The sequence below is a fragment of the Salvelinus fontinalis genome, chromosome 12 (genome assembly GCF_029448725.1).
Source record: "Salvelinus fontinalis isolate EN_2023a chromosome 12, ASM2944872v1, whole genome shotgun sequence".
Lineage (NCBI taxonomy): Eukaryota > Metazoa > Chordata > Actinopteri > Salmoniformes > Salmonidae > Salvelinus > Salvelinus fontinalis.
Genome location: NC_074676.1, coordinates 57,936,120 through 57,953,686, shown reverse-complemented (window position 1 = coordinate 57,953,686; position 17,567 = coordinate 57,936,120). Strand labels below are relative to the sequence as shown.

The following is a 17,567-nucleotide window of genomic DNA, read 5'->3' as shown; positions in this document are numbered from 1 at the left end:
TGTTTTTTTGCCTATTTTAACCGCACACTTGGTGTTTGTGTACATGGATTTTAAAATGTCGTATGTTTTTCCTCCAATACCAATTTCCATCAATTTATATAGCAGACCCTCATGCCAAATTGAGTCAAAGGCTTTTTTTTAGATCAACAAAGCATGAGAAGAATTTGCCTTTGTTTTGGTTTGTTTGTTTGTAAATTAGGGTGTGCAGGGTGAATACGTGGTCTGTTGTATGATAATTTGGTAAAAAGCCAATTTGACATTTGCTCAGTACATTGTTTTCATTGAGGAAATGTACGAGTCTGCTGTTAATGATAATGCAGAGGATTTTACCAAGGTTGCTGTTGACGCATGTCCCACGGTAGTTATTGGGGTCAAATTTGTCTCCACTTTTGTGGATTGGGGTGATCAGTCCTTGGTTCCAAATATTGGGGAAGATGACAGAGCTAAGGATGATGTCAAAGAGTTTTAGCATAGCCAATTGGAATTTCTTGTCTGTATATTTGACCATTTCATTGAGGATACCATCAACACCACATGCCTTTTTGGGTTGGAGGGTTTGTATTTTGTCCTGTAACTCGTTCAAGGTAATAGGAGAATCCAGTGGGTTCTGGTAGTCTTTAATAGTTGATTATAAGATTTGTATTTGATCATGTATATGTTTTTGCTGTTTGTTCTTTGTTATAGGGCCAAAAAGATTAGAGAAGTGGTTTATCCACACATCTCCATTTTGGATAGATAATTCTTCGTGTTGTTGTTTGTTTAGTGTTTTCCTGTTTCCCCAGAATTGGTTCGAGTCTATGGATTCTTCAATACATTGAGCTGATTTCTGACGTGCTGTTCCTTCTTTTTCCGTAGTGTATTTCTCTATTTTTTTAGTGATTCACCAGAGTGAAGGCGTAGACTCAGGTTTTCTGGGTCTCTTTTAGGTTGGACAGGTTTCTCAATTTCTTTCTCAGGTTTTTGCATTCTTCATCAAACCATTTGTCATCGTTGTTAATTTTCAGTTTTCTGTTTGACATTTATAGATTTGATAGGGAAGCTGAGAGGCCAAATATACTGTTAAGATGTTCTACTGTGATTTTGCTGTGGTCTGATAGGGGTGTCAGTGGGCTGACTGTGAACGCTCTGAGAGACTCTGGGTTGAGGTCAGTGATAAAGTAGTCTACAGTACTAGTGCCAAGAGATGAGCTATAGGTGTACCTACCGTAGGAGTCCCCTCGAAGCCTACCATTGACTACGTACAGACCCAGTGTCCGACAGAGCTGCAGGAGTTGTGACCTGTTTTTGTTGGTTATGTTGTCGTACTGTAGTTGTGCCTAGGGGGGCTTATAGGGGAGGGAATGCTGTCACCTCCAGGTAGGTGTTTGTCCCCCTGTGTGCTGAGGGTGTCAGGTTCTTGTCCAGTTCTGGCATGTAGGTCACCACAGACTAGTACATGTCCCTGGGCCTGGAAATGATTGATTTCCCCCTCCAGGATGGAGAAGCTGTCATCATTAAAGTATGGAGATTCTAGTGGGGGATATAGGTAGCACACATGAGGAAATTTTTCTCTGTGAAGATCATTTCCTTCTGAATTTCTAGCCAAATGTAAAATGTTCCTGTTTTGATTAATTTAATGGAGTGAGTTAGGTCCGCTCTATACCAAATTAACATACCGCCTGAGTCCCTTCCCTGTTTCACACCTGGTTGTTTGGTGGATGGGACTACCATCTCTCTCTCTCTCTCTGTCATTCTCTCTCTCTCTCAGTCGTTCTCTCTCTCTCTCTGTCGTTCTCTCTCTCTCTCTCTGTCATTCTCTCTCTCTCTGTCGTTCTCTCTCTCTCTCTGTCATTCTCTCTCTCTCTGTCATTCTCTCTCTCTCTCTGTCATTCTCTCTCTCTCTCAGTCGTTCCCTCTCTCTCTCAGTCGTTCCCTCTCTCTCTCTGTCATTCTCTCTCTCTCTCTGTCATTCTCTCTCTCTCTCTCTGTCGTTCTCTCTCTCTCTCTGTCGTTCTCTCTCTCTCTCTGTCGTTCTCTCTCTCTCTCTGTCATTCTCTCTCTCTCTCTCTCTCTCTCTCTCTGTCGTTCTCTCTCTCTCTCTGTCGTTCTCTCTCTGTCGTTCTCTCTGTCGTTCTCTCTCTCTCTAATTCAATAAATGATTTATTCTCTCTGTATGTGCTGTCTGTCAGAGCGGAGAAGGAGTCTCTAGAGACTTGTGTCTTTGAGGGCCAGGAGCTAGTGTCCTCTCTGGAGGGGGAGAAGAACCGGCTGGAGGTGGAGCGAAGCACCCTAACGATGGCTGACGAGGACCTGACGCGTGAGTACAGTACACACAAACATACCCACTTGCTGTCCTCCTGCTGTCCTCCTGCTGTCCTCCTGCTGTCCTCCTGCTGTTCACCTGCTGTCCACCTGCTGTTCACCTGCTGTCCTCCTGCTGTTCACCTGCTGTCCTCCTGCTGTCCACCTGCTGTTCACCTGCTGTCCTCCTGCTGTTCACCTGCTGTCCTCCTGCTGTCCTTCTGCTGTCCTCCTGCTGTTCACTTGCTGTCCTCCTGCTGTCCTTCTGCTGTCCTCCTGCTGTCCACCTGCTGTTCATCTGCTGTCCTCCTGCTGTCCTCCTGCTGTCCTCCTGCTGTCCTCCTGCTGTCCTTCTGCTGTCCTCCTGCTGTTCACTTGCTGTCCTCCTGCTGTCCTCCTGCTGTCCTCCTGCTGTCCTCCTGCTGTTCACCTGCTGTCCTCCTGCTGTCCTCCTGCTGTCCTCCTGCTGTCCTCCTGCTGTTCACCTGCTGTTCACCTGCTGTCCTCCTGCTGTCCTCCTGCTGTCCTCCTGCTCTCCTCCTGCTGTTCACCTGCTGTTCACCTGCTGTCCTCCTGCTGTCCTCCTGCTGTTCACCTGCTGTCCTTCTGCTGTCCTCCTGCTGTCCACCTGCTGTTCATCTGCTGTCCTCCTGCTGTTCATCTGCTGTCCTCCTGCTGTTCATCTGCTGTCCTCCGGCTGTCCTCCTGCTGTTCACCTGCTGTCCTCCTGCTGTCCTCCTGCTGTCCTCCTGCTGTCCTCCTGCTGTTCACCTGCTGTTCACCTGCTGTCCTCCTGCTGTCCTCCTGCTGTCCTCCTGCTCTCCTCCTGCTGTTCACCTGCTGTTCACCTGCTGTCCTCCTGCTGTCCTCCTGCTGTCCTCCTGCTGTTTACCTGCTGTCCTCTTGCTGTTCACCTGCTGTCCTTCTGCTGTCCTCCTGCTGTTCATCTGCTGTTCACTTGCTGTCCTCCTGCTGTCCTCCTGCTGTTCACCTGCTGTCCTTCTGCTGTCCTCCTGCTGTCCTCCTGCTGTTCACCTGCTGTCCTCCTGCTGTCCTCCTGATGTTCACCTGCTGTTCACCTGCTGTCCTCCTGCTGTCCTCCTGCTGTCCTCCTGCTGTTCACCTGCTGTCCTCCTGCTGTCCTCCTGATGTTCACCTGCTGTTCATCTGCTGTCCCCCTGCTGTCCTTCTGCTGCCCTCCTGCTGTTCACCTGCTGTTCATCTTTCTGTCCTCCTGCTGTTCATCTGCTGTCCTCCTGCTGTCCTCCTGCTGTCCTCCTGCTGTCCTTCTGCTGTTCATCTGCTGTCCTCATGCTGTCCTCCTGCTGTCCTCTTGCTGTTCACCTGCTGTCCTCCTGCTGTTCACCTGCTGTCCTTCTGCTGTCCTCCTGCTGTCCTCCTGCTGTCCACCTGCTGTCCTCCTGCTGTCCTCCTGCTGTTCACCTGCTGTTCACCTGCTGTCCTCCTGCTGTCCTCCTGCTGTTCACCTGCTGTTCACCTGCTGTTCACCTGCTGTTCATCTGCTGTCCTCCTGCTGTCCTCCTGCTGTTCATCTGCTGTCCTCCTGCTGTTCACCTGCTGTCCTCCTGCTGTTCACCTGCTGTCCTCCTGCTGTTCACCTGCTGTTCACCTGCTGTCCTTCTGCTGTCCTTCTGCTGTCCTTCTGCTGTCCTCCTGCTGTCCTCCTGCTGTTCACCTGCTGTCCTCCTGCTGTTCATCTGCTGTTGTCTGTGCCCCTATCCCCTCCTCTCCTCCATCTCTCGCCTCTCCGCTCCTCTCTCTCTCTCACCCCCATCTCTCTCCCTTTCTCTCCTCTCCCGCTATCAATTCAATTCAAGGGGCTTTATTGGCATGGGAAACATATATTAACATCAGTATTCAAAACACTCTTTCTTAATTAACAACATCTCAGTAATGACCAATACATCTGGATAGGAGCTGTGAACCCACACTTTCAGTTGATCCATTTTAGGTAATAAGCTTCTAGTGTCAACGTGCAGGCTTTTACGAGAGCAGAAATCAGTGAAGCAGATATCAGAGTACAAGTCAGAATTGGGACTTGCAACAGTAGATGGGTCAGGGTGTACATGCACATTTCCAGATATCATCATCAGTAATATAATCAGGGCACGGCAGAGGACAGGGAGAGCTCTGCAGTGCTCTGCAATTGAGGGACAAACTTAAATGAATCACTAATCACATGACCGGGAGAACTCTGAAACAATTTTTTTATGAATACAAAGCCTGCGAGAGGTGGTTAGAATAGGATGGGAGGCCAAGAGTCCGTGTAACCAATAGAGAGTCAGAGTCATGAGTGTGGGAACAAACATCGTCTGTCCCACGGTTGGGTAGACGAGCAAGTTCATAGTCAACAAAGCATGTAGGAGTCATGAGGCAAATAGCATAAAGTACAATAAAAAAAAAAACGACTTAGGGCTAGCCATTGTAAGTTCGAAGAGTCACTCGCCCCAACAGTGAGTGTGTGATGGAGACGAGCGGAAGCCCGGGAGAGAGGGGGGAGTATGGCGGGGCTACCTGTACCAGACAAGAGGAGAGAGGGGGGAGTATGGCAGGGCTACCTGTACCAGACAAGAGGAGAGAGGGGGGAGTATGGCGGGGCTACCTGTACCAGACAAGAGGAGAGAGGGGGGAGTATGGCGGTGCTACCTGTACCAGACAAGAGGAGAGAGGGGGGAGTATGGCGGGGCTACCTGTACCAGACAAGAGGAGAGAGGGGGGAGTATGGCGGGGCTACCTGTACCAGACAAGAGGAGAGAGGGGGAGTATGGCAGGGCTACCTGTACCAGACAAGAGGAGAGAGGGGGGAGTATGGCGGGGCTACCTGTACCAGACAAGAGGAGAGAGGGGGGAGTATGGCGGGGCTACCTGTACCAGACAAGAGGAGAGAGGGGGGAGTATGGCGGGGCTACCTGTACCAGCCAAGAGGAGAGAGGGGGGAGTATTTCAGAGCTACCTGTACCAGACAAGGGGAGAGAGGGGGGAGTATGGCGGGGCTACCTGTACCAGACAAGGGGAGAGAGGGGGAGTATGGCGGGGCTACCTGTACCAGACAAGAGGAGAGAGGGGGGAGTATGGCGGGGCTACCTGTACCAGACAAGAGGAGAGAGGGGGGAGTATGGCGGGGCTACCTGTACCAGACAAGAGGAGAGAGGGGGGAGTATGGCGGGGCTACCTATACCAGACAAGAGGAGAGAGGGGGGAGTATGGCGGGGCTACCTGTACCAGACAAGAGGAGAGAGGGGGAGTATGGCGGGGCTACCTGTACCAGACAAGAGGAGAGAGGGGGAGTATGGCGGGGCTACCTGTACCAGACAAGAGGAGAGAGGGGGAGTATGGCGGGGCTACCTGTACCAGACAAGAGGAGAGAGGGGGGAGTATGGCGGGGCTACCTGTACCAGACAAGAGGAGAGAGGGGGGAGTATGGCGGGGCTACCTGTACCAGACAAGAGGAGAGAGGGGGAGTATGGCGGGGCTACCTGTACCAGACAATAGGAGAGAGGGGGGAGTATGGCGGGGCTACCTGTACCAGACAAGAGGAGAGAGGGGGGAGTATTTCAGAGCTACCTGTACCAGACAAGGGGAGAGAGGGGGGAGTATGGCGGGGCTACCTGTACCAGACAAGAGGAGAGAGGGGGAGTATGGCGGGGCTACCTGTACCAGACAAGAGTATAGAGGGGGAGTAGAGAGGGGGGAGTATGGCGGGGCTACCTGTACCAGACAAAGGGAGAGAGGCCAGGGCAGACGGTGAACAGGTCGCCAGGTGGAATCCAAGCAGCAGTGCAACAGTGCAGAAGGCAAAGGGAGTAGGTGTCACACCCACTTGGTACACATAACACCTGAGGATATACGCCACCGCTCTGATAGACACTGATGAGGAGGAGAGAAACCTTTCTGCTAATTCATGATTTTGTTATTTTAAAGATGGCGGTAATCATGAATTCATTGCGTTCCCAGCTCAAAGGACCGTAATTGCTAATTGTTCCATTATGAATAAACATCAGGGTAAAGTGAAAGATTCATGTGAACCTTTGCGTCTGTCCAGGCGAGGTGGCCCGTTTAAAGGCGGAGGTTGACCTGCAGGTGTCCCGGGCGGGGCAGGAGAGAGAGGTACTGGAAACCAAGCTGGCTCAGTTAGAGAGGAACCACCAGATAGCCCTCAGCACTAAAGAACACAGTCACAGAGAACAATTGGAGCAGGAACACATTGAGAAGGTAACGTACAGCTGGACTACTGTTGGAGAGAAACAGTACTGTTATGGAATCAAACTCCTCTTACAATACATTTAAATGTTTTATTTAGCCTGTATTTAAATTAGGCAAATCAGTTAAGAACAAATTCTTATTTACAATGACCACCTACAGGGGAACAGTGGGTTAATTGCCTTGTTCAAGGGCAGAATGATAGATTTTTAACTTGTCACATCGGGGATTCGATCCAGCAATCTTTTGGTTACTGGCCCAACACTCTAACCACTAGGCTACCTGCAGCCCCGACATAACTGACTCATATCTACAGTACATAACTGGCTGATCTCTATAGTACAGTACATACCTGACGGATCTCTATAGTACAGTACATACCTGACTGATCTCTATAGTACAGTACAGTACATACCTGACTGATCTCTATAGTACAGTACAGTACATACCAGACTGATCTCTATAGTACAGTACATACCTGACTGATCTCTATAGTACAGTACATACCTGACTGATCTCTATAGTACAGTACATACCTGACTGATCTCTATAGTACAGTACATACCTGACTGATCTCTATAGTACAGTACATAACTGACTGATCTCTATAGTACAGTACATACCTGACTGATCTCTATAGTACAGTACATACCTGACTGATCTCTACAGTACAGTACATAACTGACTGATCTCTACAGTACAGTACATACCTGACTGATCTCTATAGTACAGTACAGTACATACCTGACTGATCTCTATAGTACAGTACATACCTGACTGATCTCTATAGTACAGTACAGTACATACCTGACTGATCTCTATAGTACAGTACATACCAGACTGATCTCTATAGTACAGTACATACCTGACTGATCTCTACAGTACAGTACATACCTGACTGATCTCTATAGTACAGTACATACCTGACTGATCTCTATAGTACAGTACAGTACATACCTGACTGATCTCTATAGTACAGTACATAACTGGCTGATCTCTATTGTACAGTACATACCTGACTGATCTCTACAGTACATAACTGACTGATCTCTATAGTACAGTACATACCTGACTGATCTCTACAGTACATAACTGACTGATCTCTATAGTACAGTACATACCTGACTGATCTCTATAGTACAGTACATACCTGACTGGTCTCTATAGTACAGTACATACCTGGCTGATCTCTATAGTACAGTACAGTACATACCTGACTGATCTCTATAGTACAGTACATACCTGACTGATCTCTATAGTACAGTACATAACTGACTGATCTCTAAAGTACAGTACATAACTGACTGATCACTATAGTACAGTACATACCTGACTGATCTCTATAGTACAGTACATACCTGACTGATCTCTACAGTACAGTACATACCTGACTGATCTCTATAGTACAGTACATACCTGACTGATCTCTAAAGTACAGTACATACCTGACTGATCTCTATAGTACAGTACATACCTGACTGATCTCTACAGTACAGTACATAACTGACTGATCTCTATAGTACAGTACAGTACATACCTGACTGATCTCTAAAGTACAGTACATACCTGGCTGATCTCTACAGTACAGTACATACCTGACTGATCTCTACAGTACATACCTGACTGATCTCTATAGTACAGTACATACCTGGCTGATCTCTATAGTACAGTACATACCTGGCTGATCTCTATAGTACAGTACATACCTGACTGATCTATATAGTATAGTACATACCTGACTGATCTCTATAGTACAGTACATACCTGGCTGATCTCTATAGTACAGTACATAACTGACTGATCTCTATAGTACAGTACATACCTGACTGATCTCTATAGTACAGTACATACCTGGCTGATCTCTATAGTACAGTACAGTACATACCTGGCTGATCTCTATAGTACAGTACATACCTGACTGATATCTATAGTACACTACATTACATGCCTGGCTGATCTCTATATAACAGTACAGTACATACCTGGCTGATCTCTATAGTACATTACAGTACATACCTGACTGATCTCTATAGTACAGTACATACCTGACTGATCTCTATAGTACATTACAGTACATACCTGACTGATCTCTATAGTACAGTACATACCTGACTGATCTCTATAGTACAGTACAGTACATACCTGACTGATATATATAGTACAGTACATACCTGACTGATCTCTATAGTACAGTACATACCTGACTGATCTCTATAGTACAGTACAGTACATACCTGACTGATCTCTATAATACAGTACATACCTGACTGATCTCTATAGTACAGTACATACCTGACTGATCTCTATAGTACAGTACAGTACATACCTGACTGATCTCTATAGTACAGTACATACCTGACTGATCTCTACAGTACAGTACAGTACCTGACTGATCTCTACAGTACAGTACAGTACATACCTGACTGATCTCTATAGTACAGTACAGTACATACCTGACTGATCTCTATAGTACAGTACATAACTCACTGATCTCTATAGTACAGTACAGTAGATACCTGACTGATCTCTACAGTACAGTACATACCTGACTGATCTCTATAGTACAGTACATACATGACTGATCTCTATAGTACAGTACATACCTGACTGATCTCTATAGTACAGTACAGTACACACCTGACTGATCTCTACAGTACAGTACATACCTGACTGATCTCTACAGTACAGCACAGTACATACCTGACTGATCTCTATAGTACAGTACAGTACATACCTGACTGATCTCTATAGTACAGTACATAACTCACTGATCTCTATAGTACAGTACAGTACATACCTGACTGATCTCTATAGTACAGTACATACCTGACTGATCTCTATAGTACAGTACATACCTGACTGATCTCTATAGTACAGTACATACCTGACTGATCTCTATAGTACAGTACATACCTGACTGATCTCTATATACAGTACATACCCGACTGATCTCTATAGTACAGTACATACCTGACTGATCTCTATAGTACAGTACATACCTGACTGATCTCTATATACAGTACATACCTGACTGATCTCTATAGTACAGTACATACCTGACTGATCGCTACAGTACAGTACAGTACATACCTGACTGATCTCTATAGTACAGTACATACCTGACTGATCTCTATATACAGTACATACCTGACTGATCTCTATAGTACAGTACATACCTGACTGATCTCTATAGTACAGTACATACCTGACTGATCTCTACAGTACAGTACATACCTGACTGGTCTCTATAGTACAGTACATACCTGACTGATCTCTATAGTACAGTACATACCTGACTGATCTCTATAGCACAGTACAGTACATACCTGACTGATCTCTATAGTACAGTACATACCTGACTGATCTATATAGTACAGTACATACCTGACTGATCTCTATAGTACAGTACATAACTGACTGATCTCTATAGTACAGTACATACCTGACTGGTCTCTATAGTACAGTACATACCTGACTGATCTCTATAGTACAGTACATACCTGACTGATCTCTATTGTACAGTACATACCTGACTGATCTCTATAGTACAGTACATACCTGACTGATCTCTATAGTACAGTACATACCTGACTGATCTCTATAGTACAGTACATACCTGACTGATCTCTATAGTACAGTACATACCTGACTGATCTCTATAGTACAGTACATACCTGACTGATCTCTATAGTACAGTACATACCTGGCTGATCTCTATAGTACAGTACATACCTGACTGATCTCTATAGTACAGTACAGTACATACCTGACTGATCTCTATAGTACAGTACATACCTGGCTGATCTCTATAGTACAGTACATACCTGACTGATCTCTATAGTACAGTACAGTACATACCTGACTGATCTCTATAGTACAGTACATACCTGGCTGATCTCTATAGTACAGTACATACCTGGCTGATCTCTATAGTACAGTACATACCTGGCTGATCTCTATAGTACAGTACATAACTGACTGATCTCTATAGTACAGTACAGTACAGTACATACCTGACTGATCTCTACAGTACAGTACAGTACATACCTGACTGATCTCTATAGTACAGTACATACCTGGCTGATCTCTATAGTACAGTACATAACTGACTGATCTCTATATACAGTACATACCTGACTGATCTCTATAGTACAGTACATACCTGACTGATCTCTGTGGTACAGTACAGTACATAACTGACTGATCTATATAGTACAGTACATACCTGACTGATCTCTATAGTACAGAACAGTACAGTCACTCTGTAACTGTTTTCCTTTTTTTGTCGTTATATAATCTAGAGCTCTATTTATAAGTGTGTGTGTGTGTGTGTGTGTGTGTGTGTGTGTGTGTGTGTGTGTGTGTGTGTGTGTGTGTGTGTGTGTGTGTGTGTGTGTGTGTGTGTGTGTGTGTGTGTGTGTGTGTGTGTGTGTGTGTGTGTGTGTGTGATGTACAGGAACAGCAGTGTGTGGACCTAACCCTGCAGAGGGAGCGTGCAGAGGCCCAGCTACGGTCCCACTGTGAGCAGCAGCGTTTACAGAGCCAGGCTGAGCTGCAGCAGCTGCAGGAGGAGATGGACCGGCTACAACAAGTCTGCAACAATAGCCTCCTGCAGGCCGAGAGCACAAAACAACAGGTGTGTGTGTGTGTGTGTGTGTGTGTGTGTGTGTGTGTGTGTGTGTGTGTGTGTGTGTGTGTGTGTGTGTGTGTGTGTGTGTGTGTGTGTGTGTGTGTGTGTGTGTGTCTGTGTCTCTGTGTGTCTGTGTGTGTGTGTGTGTGTCTCTGTGTCTGTGTCTGTGTCTGTGTGTGTGTGTGTCTCTGTGTCTGTGTCTGTGTCTGTGCGTGTGTCTGTCTGTCTCTGTCTCTGTGTCTGTGTCTGTGTCTGTGTCTGTGCGTGTGTCTGTGTGTCTGTGTGTCTGTGTCTGTGTCTGTGCCTGTGCGTTTGCGTGTGCGTGTGTCTGTGTGTGTGTGTGTGTGTGTGTGTGTCTCTGTGTCTGTGTCTGTGTCTCTGTGTGTCTGTGTCTGTGTCTGTGTGTGTCTGTGTCTGTGTCTGTGCGTGTGTCTGTCTGTCTCTGTCTCTGTGTCTGTGTCTGTGTCTGTGTCTGTGCGTGTGTCTGTGTGTCTGTGTGTCTGTGTCTGTGTCTGTGCCTGTGCGTTTGCGTGTGCGTGTGTCTGTGTGTGTGTGTGTGTGTGTGTGTGTCTCTGTGTCTGTGTCTGTGTCTCTGTGTGTCTGTGTCTGTGTCTGTGTGTGTCTGTGTCTGTGTCTGTGCGTGTGTCTGTGTCTGTGCGTGTGTCTGTGTCTGTGCGTGTGTCTGTCTGTCTCTGTCTCTGTGTCTGTGTCTGTGTCTGTGCGTGTGTCTGTCTGTCTCTGTCTCTGTGTCTGTGTCTGTGTCTGTGCGTGTGTCTGTGTGTCTGTGTGTCTGTGTCTGTGTCTGTGCCTGTGCGTTTGCGTGTGCGTGTGTCTGTGTGTGTGTGTGTGTGTGTCTGTGCGTGCAAGGCAGATCGCTCCAGACTGATTTAGAAATTGGACGTCTGTACATGTCCTGAGGACTGTGGAAACATGGGAGAGCTATTCCCATCATGTAGCCCTGGTGTTGCTAGGGTGTTTTGTAAAAGTATAAAAGTGTTTGGTTTTAAATATACTTAACCTGTTTGGGGTGCAAGCCCGACCTCGGACCGAAAATGACACCCCTGCAGAGCGCGAAATTCAAAATCTATTTTTTTAAAATATTTAACTTTTACACATTAACAAGTCCAATACAGCATTTGAAAGATAAACATCTTGTCAATCCAGCCAACATGTCCGATTTTTTAAATGTTTTACAGAGAAAACACCACATATATTTATGTTAGCTCACCACCAAATACAAAAGTGGACAGACACGTATGAATTATGATTATGAAGTATGAATTATGATTGAAGTAGCATGCACAACCAACCGAAATAAACTAAAACCAACCTAAAGAGCCCAGAAAAAACGACCTCAGATGACAGTCATATAACATGTTACACAATAAATCTATGTTTTGTTCATAAAAAGTGCATATTTTAGCTATAAATCAGTTTTACATTGATGCTACCCAAAAATGCTAATACATAGCTACAGTCTGAATCCAGCCGGGAGTAGCCAGAGAAAATACATACACCAACGTCGGCTACTAATTACACCTCATAAAACATTTCAGAAAAACATATGGTGGATAACTAATGAAAGACAGATATCTTGTGAATACAGACAACATTTCCGATTTTTGAAGTGTTTTACAGCGAAAACACAATATATCGTTATATTAGCTAACATCATAAGCTAGCATAAGGCAGCATTGATTCTAGTCAAGCGCTAGCCTAGCATAGTTAGCAGAGTTAGCATTCAACAGTTCGACATATATATGAAAAAGCATCCCAAATTGGGTCTTATCTTTCTTGGTACTCCATCAGAATGTTGTAACGGGGTCCAATGTCCAGTAGAGTCTTTAGTTGGGTTCCAGAACGAATGATTTCCCTCTTTGGTTAGCTAGCACGGTAGCATTGCTGCGCCAGAAAGCGTTTCTTCAAAAAATTCTTCCGTCGTTTCACATCTAAAGTCCAGAATAAATTGCAATAATATAATTAAAGTATATTGAAAAAACATACTTTAGGATGATTTTGTGACATGTAGCAAATAATATCGTAGTCAGGCATCATATTCAACGTAATCTACCTTGTTCCAGAAGCCGAGATCAAATTATCCTTCGCGCCCGGATTTTTATTTTAACTGCGCAGGTCTCACAAGAAGTTGTGTTATTCAGTCCAGGGACGAGATATTCGACTCCTTTCAATTCTCACTTCCGCATTAAAGTCTGACGAACGCCTCTGACGTGTTTATATGGTCCCAAGTCAAATGGCCTTTTATAGAGAAGGTCTTAAAGAGACACATCGCATTTTGGGAAACTCAATTCGGCTGGGAAAATGGCTGTAAAAATATTTCTGTTCGACTTAGAGAAACAATTCAAACCTTTTTAGAAACTACAGACTGTTATCTATCCAACAGTAGTAAATATATGCATATTGGAAAATAAAAAGTTTCTTAGGAGGCCGTTTGAAAATGTGCACACATTTTCCAGTTTTTTCAATATTCAGCGTGCAGCCATAACAGGTTTAAGTATCAAAAGTAAAACATTTAAATAATTTCCAATTCCTTATATTACGCAACCGACGGCACCATTTTCTTTTCTTTTTAAATTTATTTACAGATAGCCAGGGCCACACTCCAACACTCAGACCTCATTTACAAATTAAGCATGTGTGTTTAGTGAGTCCTCCAGATCAGAGGCAGTAGGGATGACCAGGGATGTTCTCTGTTTAGTGAGTCCTCCAGATCAGAGGCAGTAGGGATGACCAGGGATGTTCTCTGTTTAGTGAGTCCTCCAGATCAGAGGAAGTAGGGATGACCAGGGATGTACTCTGTTTAGTGAGTCCTCCAGATCAGAGGCGTTAGGGATGACCAGGGATGTTCTCTGTTTAGTGAGTCTGCCAGATCAGAGGCAGTAGGGATGACCAGGGATGTTCTCTGTTTAGTGAGTCCTCCAGATCAGAGGCAGTAGGGATGACCAGGGATGTTCTCTGTTTAGTGAGTCCTCCAGATCAGAGGCAGTAGGGATGACCAGGGATGTTCTCTGTTTAGTGAGTCCTCCAGATCAGAGGCAGTAGGGATGACCAGGGATGTTCTCTGTTTAGTGAGTCGTCCAGATCAGAGGCAGTAGGGATGACCAGGGATGTTCTCTGTTTAGTGAGTCCTCCAGATCAGAGGCAGTAGGGACGACCAGGGATGTTCTCTGTTTAGTGAGTCTGCCAGATCAGAGGCAGTAGGGATGACCAGGGATGTTCTCTGTTTAGTGAGTCCTCCAGATCAGAGGCAGTAGGGATGACCAGGGATGTTCTCTGTTTAGTGAGTCCTCCAGATCAGAGGCAGTAGGGATGACCAGGGATGTTCTCTTGATAAGTGTTTGAATTGGACCATGTTCCTGTCCTGCTAAGCATTGAAAATGTAACGAGTATTTTGGGGTGTCAGTGAAAATTTTGGGAGTAAAAAGTAAATGATTTACTTTAGGAATGTAGTGAAGTAAAAGTGGTCAAAAATATAAATAGTGAAAACTACTTAAGTAGTACTTTAAAGTATTTTTACTTAAAAGTACTTCACACCACTGCTAAATAATGTAAATGTAACTCTATGTCCATGGCCCAGGCCCTGTCCCAGAAGGAGGGAGAGAAGGCAGCCCTGACAGAGAGGCTGGCAGGCCTACAGCAGGATCTGGAGACAGCAGGGCTGGAGATGGAGAGAGGCAGGAGAGATGCTCTGAGCCTTCACCAACAGGACAAGGTAGGGCAGGGGTGTCAAACTCATTCCACGGAGGGCCTAGTATCTGCAGGTTTTTGGTTTTTCCTTTCAATAAAGTCCTAGACAACCAGGTGTGGGGAGTTCCTAACTAATTAGTGATGTTAATTCATCAATCAAGTACAAGGGAGGAGCGAAAACCCGCAGACACTCGGCCCTCCGTGGAATGAGTTTGACACCTGTGAGGTAGGGGAACCATGTTGGTTGGGGTCAATTGGAAGTGATTTTAATAAAACAACTTTTGACATAAATATCTTATTTTTTTTAGTTTATTGAATTGGAATGTCGATTTATTTCCTGATTTGACTGAATTCAATTAAAATTGACCTCAGCCCGGTAACCGTGATGGAGACGTGATGACTGGTTTGGGACTATAAAGGCAGATGAGGGAGAAAACATTGTAAAGACTGTCACATAACTAAAACCTCTTCCCTCTCTATCTTTTAAACAAATATTTCAATCGATCTCTTGACCCCTTGATCTCTTAATTTCTCAACCCCCCCCCCCTCCTCCTCCCTTCATCTCTCCGTCTATCTCTTTAGGACACTATAGCAGGTCTTCAGTGTGAGCTGCAGTCCCTGCGTTCTCGCTTCGAGGAGTCTCTGAGTTCCCATGAGTCATCAGAGAAGAGTCTGACCGAGCAGGTCAGAGAGTTCAACCAGCAGAGAGAAACAGCACAACATGAGGTGAGGGGACACTCCATCTTTACTACTGCTGCACCGAGGTGAGGGGACACTCCATCTTTACTACTACTGCACCGAGGTGAGGGGACACTCCATCTTTACTACTGCTGCACCGAGGTGAGGGGACACTCCATCTTTACTACTACTGCACCGAGGTGAGGGGACACTCCATCTTTACTACTGCTGCACCGAGGTGAGGGGACACTCCATCTTTACTACTGCTGCACCGAGGTGAGGGGACACTCCATCTTTACTACTACTGCACCGAGGTGAGGGGACACTCCATCTTTACTACTGCTGCACCGAGGTGAGGGGACACTCCATCTTTACTACTACTGCACCGAGGTGAGGGGACACTCCATCTTTACTACTACTGCACCGAGGTGAGGGGACACTCCATCTTTACTACTACTGCACCGAGGTGAGGGGACACTCCATCTTTACTACTACTGCACCGAGGTGAGGGGACACTCCATCTTTACTACTACTGCACCGAGGTGAGGGGACACTCCATCTTTACTACTACTGCACCGAGGTGAGGGGACACTCCATCTTTACTACTACTGCACCGAGGTGAGGGGACACTCCACCTTTACTACTACTGCACCGAGGTGAGGGGACACTCCATCTTTACTACTACTGCACCGAGGTGAGGGGACACTCCATCTTTACTACTGCTGCACCGAGGTGAGGGAACACTCCATCTCTATTACTGCTGCACCGAGGTGAGGGGACACTCCATCTTTACTACTACTGCACCGAGGTGAGGGGACACTCCATCTTTACTACTGCTGCACCTAGGTGAGGGGACACTCCATCTTTACTACTACTGCACCGAGGTGAGGGGACACTCCATCTTTACTACTGCTGCACCGAGGTGAGGGAACACTCCATCTCTATTACTGCTGCACCGAGGTGAGGGGACACTCCATCTTTACTACTACTGCACCGAGGTGAGGGGACACTCCATCTTTACTACTACTGCACCGAGGTGAGGGGACACTCCATCTTTACTACTACTGCACCGAGGTGAGGGGACACTCCATCTTTACTACTACTGCACCGAGGTGAGGGGACACTCCATCTTTACTACTACTGCACCGAGGTGAGGGGACACTCCATCTTTACTACTACTGCACCGAGGTGAGGGGACACTCCATCTTTACTACTACTGCACCGAGGTGAGGGGACACTCCATCTTTACTACTACTGCACCGAGGTGAGGGGACACTCCATCTTTACTACTGCTGCACCGAGGTGAGGGGACACTCCATCTTTACTACTGCTGCACCGAGGTGAGGGGACACTCCATCTTTACTACTGCTGCACCGAGGTGAGGGGACACTCCATCTTTACTACTACTGCAACGAGGTGAGGGGACACTCCACCTTTACTACTACTGCACCGAGGTGAGGGGACACTCCATCTTTACTACTACTGCACCGAGGTGAGGGGACACTCCATCTTTACTACTACTGCACCGAGGTGAGGGGACACTCCACCTTTACTACTACTGCACCGAGGTGAGGGGACACTCCATCTTTACTACTACTGCACCGAGGTGAGGGGACACTCCACCTTTACTACTACTGCACCGAGGTGAGGGGACACTCCATCTTTACTACTACTGCAACGAGGTGAGGGGACACTCCACCTTTACTACTACTGCACCGAGGTGAGGGGACACTCCATCTTTACTACTACTGCACCGAGGTGAGGGGACACTCCACCTTTACTACTACTGCACCGAGGTGAGGGGACACTCCATCTTTACTACTGCTGCACCGAGGTGAGGGGACACTCCATCTTTACTACTACTGCACCGAGGTGAGGGGACACTCCATCTTTACTACTACTGCACCGAGGTGAGGGGACACTCCATCTTTACTACTACTGCACCGAGGTGAGGGGACACTCCACCTTTACTACTACTGCACCGAGGTGAGGGGACACTCCATCTTTACTACTACTGCACCGAGGTGAGGGGACACTCCATCTTTACTACTAC

General features: G+C 46.3%; 1 protein-coding gene across 1 annotated transcript in view; it reads left to right on the top strand.

Annotated features, from left to right (window-relative positions):
* Positions 1-15,678, top strand: part of crocc2 (ciliary rootlet coiled-coil, rootletin family member 2) — a 157,730-nt gene extending 142,052 nt beyond the window's left edge. The window contains exons 19-23 of the mRNA XM_055941161.1: positions 2,169-2,296; positions 6,344-6,513; positions 10,958-11,137; positions 14,727-14,861; positions 15,419-15,678. Coding sequence (XP_055797136.1) covers positions 2,169-2,296; positions 6,344-6,513; positions 10,958-11,137; positions 14,727-14,861; positions 15,419-15,604 — 799 coding nt within the window. The 3' untranslated portion in view covers positions 15,605-15,678. The remainder of the gene's footprint in view (positions 1-2,168; positions 2,297-6,343; positions 6,514-10,957; positions 11,138-14,726; positions 14,862-15,418) is intronic.
* The last annotated feature ends 1,889 nt before the right edge of the window (positions 15,679-17,567 follow it).